The following is a 10,459-nucleotide window of genomic DNA, read 5'->3' on the forward strand; positions in this document are numbered from 1 at the left end:
TGGGTAGCCAATGAGTTCTGTGTATACAAAAGCATTGCACTTGATACTCAGGTATTTCTTGGCACTATAAAATTGCAATGACTACAAGTCTTGGGGGAAAGTTTTCATTATAAGAAATATATCTCTATCTGTTCTGAACAATGAGATTTAAAAGAGGACGTTTAGAGCTGGCATCCTAGGAGCAAGGACGTTCTTCCCCACGCTCCGCCCTCTTATGGCGCAGCTGACTGAACACCTAAAAGGGTACAGAACAAGGCTGCACAGTTAAAAGAGCAAACGGGAGGGTGAGGGGCAGGTCAAGGCAGCCCACTCATTTCTTATCCACACAGGCACTGGACAATCTGGTCTTAAATTCAGAATTAAGCTAGCCGGGTACCTATTCTGAACGTGAACGTGGTTCTGAACCTCTACCTCCTCAGCCAGTTATAATTGTGCATATCTCTTTTTTAATATTTTTTATTATGTATACAATATTCTGTCTGTGTGTATGTCTGCAGGCCAGAGGAGGGCACCAGACCCCATTGCAGATGGTTGTGAGCCACCATGTGGTTGCTGGGAATTGAACTCAGAACCTTTGGGAGATCAGGAAATGCTCTTAACCTCTGAGCCATCTCTCCAGCCCCCCCCCCCCCGCCATGTGCATTTCTCTTTACATTTCCTGAACTGCATTCTAAACAAACCCTGAGTTCCTGAGCACCAGACTCTACCAGCAGCACTGAAGGGTGAGCAGAATGAAATCTGCTCTGCAGGACCTAGTTTCCCTCCCCTAATCACGATGCCCCTTGCCTCACACAATAACTGTCTCCAAAACAGAATATTTTTAGGTCAGGTCTTGCTGTCTCCAATAAAATTGTAATTAATTTGCAAGGCGCTCAAAACTTTTCTAACTAGATTAAAACCAAAACACAGAAACAACATTTATGAATCACCATGAAGTAAAAGGTTTCCAAAAAAATAACTGAATCAGACTTCAGTCACGAAGAGCCACAGCATCAAGGGAAATTATTTAGTTACTAGTTCCACATCCAATGTCAAGTGTATGGGTGAGTGTGACCTCATTAACAAGCTATTAAAAAAAGGAAAGAAAAAAAAAGACAAAAAGATGTTCAAGTTCCCCTCACCATGCAAGCCCGGCACTCACACAAGCATTATGTCATCCAACCCTAGCATCTCCTGGAAGGTCTCTTTTATTTGGCTGCCCCTAAAATTAGTTCAGAGAAGGCTACATGTAGGTCAGGTACTGTCAAGTCCAGTTATAGAAGACGGGTGGATTCTGTCCTAAAAATATGATCAATTTCTCACCCTACATTTTTACTTTGTAGAGGAAGGCAGAGATTAAGAGCACATCTAAAAACTGCTGACCAGCTAAGGATCCTATCAGGAGAATTCACTCATAATGTTTGGATTATAATTTTACAAAATAACCGGGGCCACAACAGCCTATTGACATATTCACCAAAAAGATAGAGGCACAGGAGCCCTGGACCAAGCAATAAACCAAATTCATGCTTTCAGCGCGACAGTGTGTTTACTGCATAAAGCAAGCAATTGAGAAAGTAAAATTTTAATATATAAAGTCAAAATGAGTATTTAATTAAGTACCTTAATAAGCTTAATGTTTGCTAGATCAACAAACGCATAAGCAGACTCGCAGAAAATATTATGTAGGAAATAGCATGAAAGCATGAATAAGTGAGGTAAAACAGAAAGGCCCTGAGCGCCAGTGGAATCAAGGTTGCTCAAGTGAAATATCCTAGTGTGACAGTATGACTGTGTCAAGTCACACCCTGCCCAGATGAGGGTGATCATTAAAAGCAAAAAACCAGACGACACAGGCCATTGCAGGAACTGTGGTCCGAGCATCTGCCCAAAGAGCTCATACTATAACCTCAATACAGCAGCACTGAAAGGTGGGGCGTGGGGGAGAAAATGGATCATGGACAAGGTCCTCACGAGTGGTTTAAAATTCTTCTCTCATAAATTCACTCCCCCTCTTGAGAAACTGGGGGTGTCCTGGGAGAGACGGCTGTTAAAAGAGGCTGTCCTTTTGATCTGCTTCCTGATACACCCTCTGCCCTCCTGATTTCCACCCCTAGTTAAGCATCACAAGCCCTCGGCAGATGCAGCCACATAATCCTGGATTTTCCAGCCTGCAGAATCAGGAGCCGAAATAAGTCTCTTTCTAAATTACTCAATACCTGGTATTGTTGCAACAACAGAAAGCAGAGTAAGGTAACATGTTTGTCTCGGCGCAGATGACTATAACGGAGCACCAAACTCTGGGAACTTACACAGCCTAGGTATTTATTTCACACAGCTTGTGAGTCCAAACAAATCCAAGATCAGGATACCAGCAGATGTTTGTCTAAGGAGACTCGGTCTGAGGATAGTATCTTGTTGCTACACCGTCACTGCGGCAGACTGGAATGGGGGCTCTCTCCGACCTCGAGGAGCAGTAATCCCATGCATGAGGGTGGCGTGCTCAGACTTAATCACCTTCTAAGTCCCATCTCCTAATACTATTTAATTAGCAGTTAGTTTTCAACACATGAATTTGAAGTGGGGACAAATCAGACGGTGGCAATATTCTACCAAACTGACTAAAAACAAACAAACAAAAACAAAAAAACAAAAAAAACAAAGTATATCTGGGTCCATGCAAAAGAAAATTAGAGAGTACTTAGAGACAGAACGTTGAATCAAATGCAATGTTAAGGAAACTATAACAAATTCTTTTATGCAGAACAGGCTGCTCTTATTTGAAGTGTATCCTCCAAAAATGTTTATGCTGCAAGTCTGGCTCATTAACTCAGAATGTGACCTAACATGAAAATAAGAACAGTGCTAATAGGGTCCTACTGGAGTCAGTGCGCTCCTGATCCAGCGTGGCTGGTTCCCTTATAAAACAGAAACTTGAGCACAAACACAGACAGTCGTACCATGTGCACATGAAGACAAGATCGAGGCAATGCACCTACAAGTTGAAGACAACCGGACTGTCAACAGAGCCCTGGAAATTGGAAATGAGGCCAGGTACAGTGCTTGCCTGGTGCTGTCAGAGGGGGCATGGCCTTCCTGCGGCACTGTCCTCAGACCTCAGCATCCAGGTGATTCAGGTCATTCCCGTTCAGGTCGCTCAGTGTGTGGTGTCTTGTTACGTAAAACCTAGCAAACTAACACCATAGTCTAAAAGAGTTTACCCTGTAAGACTTTCTTGTAATGACATACAGAATGAAGTATGCACAGATACCATGTATGTACCACATCAAACACATGAACATGAGGTGAAGGAAAAGAAGTAAGAAGTTTTGTCATGTTAACGAGAACCAAAGCTATCTTTACATAGACGGCTGCAAATTCGAACAAGGTTTTAAACACTGGCATGACTGTTTATAAAAAAATAAAACCTCAGTATCAATAAAACTCACTGAAGGCAGGATAATAATTGTCCATTTGTCCTATTTTACAATAAAAATTATTTATTTTAATTACACAGTAACTATCAACAACAGGGAGAAATAATCAATTCAGATATGAGAACTATCGGGACACACTCTAACCGATCAGGAATCCCAAACCGGTGGTACTGATGCTGAAGGTATAGTATTTTATTAACAAAATCCCACCTGCCCTGGATAACAAAAACAAGAAGCTCAGTGCCACAGAAAGGTAACATGTCACCTTCCACTGACCAGCATGGCAGCCCTCAGCAGCAGCAGCTCTGGTCTGACACTTCCTCTTAGCTAAGGTAGGATTCAGGAATGGGGGCTGGGGGGAAGGAGGGAGTGGGGGAAACCCCTGCAAAAGCAGGGCATGACCACTTCCCTCTGAACACGCAGACACCAACCCTGGCTTTACACACCCTCTACAATACACATCCAGGCACAGGAGAGTAACCTTTACCTCACATTTTTAAAGACTACGCCCCAGGAAGACTATGTGTTGCTTCACCTTTAAAACAAGAGGCTTTATTCCAGAGAGGAAGAAAATGACAGTGACTACGCATCTGGGCTCAAGGTGGTAAGCAGCAAGTTCACCCCTAGGAGACTCCTCCAGGCCTGGAGAGAGGCTTCTGTTTCAGAACTGCACAGAACCTCCCTCGGCAGTAACTGGAATGAGTCAGGTGGTTACCAAATCTTCAAGATTTGGTGTCTATTGCCAAATCTATAACTCCTAGCTCCAGCTGTTTCCTGGTGTATCATTATTACCAGTGGAAGGTATGGCATCTGACGCTAACAAAATTATTCTTCACGTTAATAGCTATCGCTTATTAAGAAATTTCTATGTATACTCTACAAATTCATTTTTCCATAAGTCCCTGAGAAATAAATGCTAGTCTCATTTTTAGCAAGGGGAAATTCAAAAACTAGCTTGCTTAAATTCAGAGATAGCAGAAAGGGGATAAAAATCTTAGCTTTTCCTTCCCTAAAGCCAAAGCTCCTACACGCCTTGTAGTCAAAAACGCATTTGATGTTGGTAAAATCAGTGCTTCTGTCTAATTTAAAAAAAAAAAATGTTGTTGATGATATGAAAGACGTTCTAGCACAGACTGGTTCTGTAAAACTAAAAATTTGTCAGAAGTCAACAATGTAATTGATTTTACATTTCTGGTAGGGAGATTACAGACAATTCTAATGGGAAAACCAAAAAATAATATCATTAGAAACACTTTCCTAAGAGGGCTTTTTCCTGCATCTCTAAGTTGTCAGAACTAATTACATGAAGGCGAAGTCAGTGGTGACAACGGCGATACTTATGGCTGAGCTTCGCCTGGCATCTATGTCTCAAACATAAGGAATGCAGCCCTCACCTTTTCTCTGTGCTGTTTTCCATTCCCGCTGCTGGGGAACTCAAGAATAGAGAGACATTACAGAAACCGCAGTATCAAAGCTATCTTACGATAAGGACCTTAAAGGCTAGATTATGCAAAAGTATTCAATGGTTTATCCATAAAGTCTTTTGTTGCCAAATATGTCTTAAAATTGAACTGGTTCCAAATGAATAAAAGAATTGTAATTTCGTGCATTATGTAAGAAATGGGTCACATCATCAAATATTTATGGTATATTATCTCTTTGTAAAATCCTTCAGATGGTCCCAATGAGATTTCAATTATGAGGGTTTGGATTACATGTATTTAATCACACCTTATTTACCCCACGCAGAAAATCTGGTACATCTAGCGAACGATTGGCTAAAAATAAACAGACTGATTTTCAAGTTTTTAACAACGGAGTTATGGCTTGGCAGTCAAATCCGTGGGGAAACTTGAAAGCTAGGCACACCACTGATCAAGTCGTGGCCTCAGATGAGCTTCACCAAGGAGTTCTCCAGGGAAAAAGTTAATGCATGCAAGCTCCTTGAAGGAGCCACAGCTTCCCATGTTGGGAGCCTGGGGAGGCCTGGGAAGGAGGGGTTGGGGAAGGCCCGGAGCGCAGGGCGCAGTGCCCAGAGCGCAAAGCGCGGGCACCGCCGCAGCCTGGACCGCGAACACCGCTCCAGTCAGGACATCTCAGGACAGTGGGGGCACACTGCACCGCAAGGTCACCGCAACAGGGCGACTTTATATAATCTCCCGCCGCGCCGCCAGGCACCTGCGCGGCACCCTCCGTGCGGCGCCCGAGAGCTGCCCTGCGGGGACCGACCACCTGGGAAGCCGGGTGGGGAGCCGGGACGGCGGGGACCCGGAACGGTGATGCCAGGGACAAGGAGCTGGGGACTGAGAACCTGGGTGGCAGAGATGGTGGGGACTCGGAGCGGGAAGAGGAAGCAGGGATGCGGCGGTCAGGGAGCAGGGTCGGGGAGCGGAATCACGGAACGGGACCGCGGCGTAGCGCCCCGTGGGGACCCGACCCCGGCCAGGGAGGGCTAAGAGGAGCCGGCCGGCCGTCCGCGGGGCCACCCCGCCCCCCGCACACCTGCACGCGCCCTACCTGAGTGGCTTTGTGGAACTGCTTCTTCAACCCTGCCACCGACATGATGGGGTGCGGAAGGCGGCGCGGCGAGCGGCTACGGGCGCGGAGATGTGGCGGGGGTTGCCGGGCCGCCGCTGGTCCTGCGGCCGCCGGAGCTACTGGCGCGGGGGCGCGGCGCGGGACGCGGGCTTGTGCGGAGAGACACCCTGACGTCAGGGCGGGTGATGCGGCCTCTTAAAGGGGACGCGGGAAGCCCCGCCCCGGGCGACGGCGGGAGGCAGGTGAGCTGTTTGGAACCCTGCAACTGTGTTGGGGCCTGGGTGCCCTATAGAGTGAGAAGCCTGGGGCGATCGTCAGCCTTAGGGGTCGTCCGTGACCTTGGCATATTGATCACCGCACGTGAGCAATCCTGACTCAGGTGACCCAGCCTCCAGGTAGCCACAGTGGCGCTGCCTGCACACTGTCCTTGCCCTTTGAGCCTGGCTCCCTGCAGCTCAAAAGCAGGGTGGCGGCCTATCTGCATCATGAATAAGTCATTGCTCATTTCATGCCCTGCCTCCTTGCTTGGTTAGCCACATAAGCATTTCCCTGCCTTGGTTTCAATATCCCTTAAGTTTGTATCACCTTAGGGAAATCCATCAAGCTATTAACCCCGCCTCCATCCCCCCCCCCCCACATACACACCCTGCCTTCTGTCTAGAATAACTTAACTACTTAAAAAGAAGCCACTACAGCTTGACTGGAACAAAGTTGAAGTGAGTTATTACTACTGTAATAGCATTTAATCTTCTATTTACAAAAGCAAAAAAGTTGAATGTGAACTTGGCACTCAAGCAATTATCGTAAAGACTTGGGGGTTTTCATTCTAGCATTCTTATATGAGGAAAGAAAGGCAAGGAAGTAAGTTATACAAATGCCACATACGGACAAAGGGTGGAATGGGGTGAAGGCCACAGAGCAGCACCAGGTGTCGTCCCTGCTCTTCTTTGTCAAGTTTTTCTTGTACTGAAAAGCTTGTAGGAAAGAACTTAAATATTGGCCGTGCCTGCACATATGGATCAAAGTGATGAGCAAGAGAGGCCAGAGTGACAGCCGCCAAGAAGAGAGTCATTACAAGGATATATAGAGTCAACATGGCAAGGATCAGGTTCCTAGAAATACAGTTCTGCTGTTCCCAGTCCCCTACTACCTACTGTAAGGGAAGCGTGAACACTCCTAGCCGCTGCAGCTTGAGTAAGGATGATTGAAGGGTTAGTGAAAGGGGATGTTGGACCTAGCCTGGGTACCATCCATCCATCCTCCTGTGAATGGGAGCAGTGAGCAGTGAGAAGACTCCTCCCCCAGTCTGTAGCGCCAACCCAAGGGAAGAAACAGAGCCACAGATCTGTGGCCCCCTGCTTGATGCTGCACGCATACCTTCCAATCTGAGTGACGCAGGGACAACGTTGGTTAGTGGATTAAGACAGAAAGGACACATTACTACTTGGCAAAGAATTCAGCTTTTGGTACAATGGTCACAGGCTCTCTTCCCTCTGCCATGGTTTTATGACTTGGTCTGTCCACCATGATCCAGAGTGAGGATAAGGTGGGCCAAAAGCTAATGCTCGGTTTGTATTCTGATGGTGAGAAATAAATCTAAGCGAATTTAATCCATGGAGGTTGAGGTTATTAAGTGTAAACCTTTTCTCTGTTTTTATTAGTTTTAAATTTTTTCATCATACCTATAGTGGGGAAAGCATTTCACAGTCATTTTTACTACTTGGTTCCCTGTCTAACAATGGAGGACATTTTTAGAGAGTGGACCTGGGCCAAAGTTGCCAAGAGACAGAGCAATTTTTCTGCAAAGTAAAGTGTCTGGAATTCACGACTTTGGTCTCCAACATGAAAGAAGTAAAATGGGACCTGAAGAGGCTCCTCAGAACTTTTGAGTGCTTAAACTTAAACAAAGCTGAGCTCCACCTTTCCCTGGTTCTGTAGCTACTTTCTTTGAAAGCTTACGCTGCTGAACATCAGAGGAACTACTGTGAGTTCTCCGGAGGAACGTGAAGCTCTTTGAATTTACTGGTATCGCCTACATCTTGTTGAAATCAGCGATTCCATGTAAGCCACAATCGGTGTTTATGAAAAACTGGAATCTCTGTTTGGAAGGTATCTTAGAGAGAGGTGTTGGAAGATGGTATAGAAAGATGTCAAGAAACAACCTGGGCCTTGACCCCCAAGGTCAATGGTTCTCAACCTTCCTAATGCTGTGACCCTTTGGGGCAATTCTTCATGTTGTGGTGACCCCCACCCATAAAAGTATTTTTGTTTCTATTTCATAACTGCAGTTTTGCTACGATTATGAATTATAATTTCAATATCTGTGTTTTCTGATGGACTAGACTACCCCTGTGGAAGGGTCATTTGACATGCAAAGGGGGCATGACCCACAGGTTGAGAGCCCCTGCCCAAGGTATTTCCAGACCAGTGATTCAAAACCTCCTTTTTATGGATATTTACTCTGACTTACATGCAAAGGGGAAAAGCTTGTGATGCTGAAAGCCCCTAACATAGGCATTCTTTTATCACAAAGATCTGTCACAAAGGCTCAGGGCATGTTGAAACAAAGATCAGTGAGCAAGGGCTTTGATGAACTCAACATTTTACCCTCTAGTCTCCTGATATTAAAAAACAAAATCACTGTAAATTGCTAAATAAACCTAGGTCAGCTCAAGAAAGTCCCAATTAGGTGAACCTCCTACATAGCACCACCTCACTAATTGGGCAGTAAACTCATGGTCAGCAATAATTCCATCAGATCATTTATGCACTGCTTCTCCTTGCATTATGGCAAAGCTTCCAGAAAATACCAGGCTACTAGGTTGCACAGAGCCAACGCATTCTTAGCAGCTTCCATGGGTTGCAGATCCCAGCAGACAAATAGAAAGTAGCCACTTCCATTTTTCTCCCTCTTGGCCCTGTTGTCAGCCTCTGGCCAGCACAAGGGTAAACTGCTCCAGAGTTCTTGTGCAGCTCAGGGAGCATGCGAAGCACAGCAAAGCAAAGACATTCAGTACTAGCTTCAGACCTGAAAGAGAAGAAATCCGCGGTGACCCAAGGCATCTTTTCCCACTGCAGCCTCTGGCTGCAGACTCAGGATGGTTGCCCCAGCGTGAAGTGTAGGCGAGAATGGCTGAGTGAATGCACAATGCTATCATTAAATCACACCTTCAACAGCTTTGCCACATAGCCCTATGTTAAAGCTGTCCTTGGTGAGTGGCCTGAAACATTCTGTGCTTGTGGAAGCTACCCAAGAGCCCTAGCGTTTGCCCAGAGTGGGCTGGGGCTAGCGACACCTTCCCAGAAATGAGAAATCAAGGGGAAGGCCACTTCCAGGTCTCAGCTTCCAGGTCTGCCCCCCCCCCCAACAACTACACAGTGAGGTACATTTTGGAGGTCTCTTTGAGGTAGAACGTGAAAGTCTTATTCCTGTGACAGAGCCCTCCTCCCTCCAAGGCACAATAGGTGCCTCCTACCGAAGCCCTATTAACCTAATCACTGAAGGAAGAGGAGCCAAGTGAGGGGCTCACATCAGCCACTTGTATCAGCAGGGTATTCGTCGTTTACAAGTCGGTTTGAAATGCCCGGACACTCCAGGCAGACTGCCTCCTCCAGTCCCTTGTCTTTGAAGCCTTTCCCCATCCTCTACCTTTCTTGTCCTTTCCTCATTTTTTTAGAGCCTCTGTACCCCTGCTGTGAACTTGGTTTAATATGTATTTGTTATTTATTTTGAGTCTTAGGTTGTTAACTCTTTAACCACAAGGACTTATTATCTTGACTTGTATATCACCCTGCAGACCATATGAAGACCCGTCAGTTATACCCTAATTGAATTTTAAATTTAAAATGATGAATTTTTTAATTAAACTATTTTCAGTGAAACTAGACATATCTGCATATGGCATTTGCTCCCACGTCAGCCATTTCTGCCCCTTGGATATCCAGAGTCTGGTCAGCTCCGAGAGTTCTTGATGTCTTTCCTTCAGCATCCACTTTGTTTCATCAGATAAAACCCTTTTCTGTTTGTAATCACTAGCTCTTGCCTTGAAATCTCTGGTCCATTCTGTGCTGGCTCCAACTCAAATCTGGAGATTTGGGAAGCCCGCGTTCTGCTATAGGCTTCCTTTATCAGAGGAGAGCAGTCAGAGTAACAAGAAAGGTAACATTTTATGCAAGTATCCTAACATTTTATGCAAGTATCCGTTCTTTCTGCGAGACGTGGACGTTCTGATTTACAATCAAACCTGTCTCTTATTTGGTTAGTCTGTGTCAGATTACCAAGGTCAGACCCTGCCTCAGTCCCCGGGAACTGGCAGCTGAATGCTTGTAAGTAAACGGCAAACAAATAGACTTTGAGAGGGTGCACTCAGTTCTAGAATGAGCATAGCTTCAATTAGGAACAAATCATTAGGGCATCTTTACCATAGGTTTGTCTATTCTATTCCAGGTCAGATATTACCATAAAAGATGCTAAAGACGTCTAACACAGCCCTGAGCATAGGCAC

General features: G+C 45.6%; 1 protein-coding gene across 1 annotated transcript in view; it reads right to left on the reverse strand.

Annotated features, from left to right (window-relative positions):
- The window catches only part of Sh3gl2 (SH3 domain containing GRB2 like 2, endophilin A1), a 171,179-nt gene extending 165,066 nt beyond the window's left edge, over positions 1-6,113 (reverse strand). Inside the window, exon 1 of the mRNA XM_057785222.1 lies at positions 5,934-6,113. Coding sequence (XP_057641205.1) covers positions 5,934-5,978 — 45 coding nt within the window. The 5' untranslated portion in view covers positions 5,979-6,113. The remainder of the gene's footprint in view (positions 1-5,933) is intronic.
- Positions 6,114-10,459: the final 4,346 nt, after the last annotated feature.

Source organism: Chionomys nivalis, chromosome 11, assembly GCF_950005125.1.
Source record: "Chionomys nivalis chromosome 11, mChiNiv1.1, whole genome shotgun sequence".
Lineage (NCBI taxonomy): Eukaryota > Metazoa > Chordata > Mammalia > Rodentia > Cricetidae > Chionomys > Chionomys nivalis.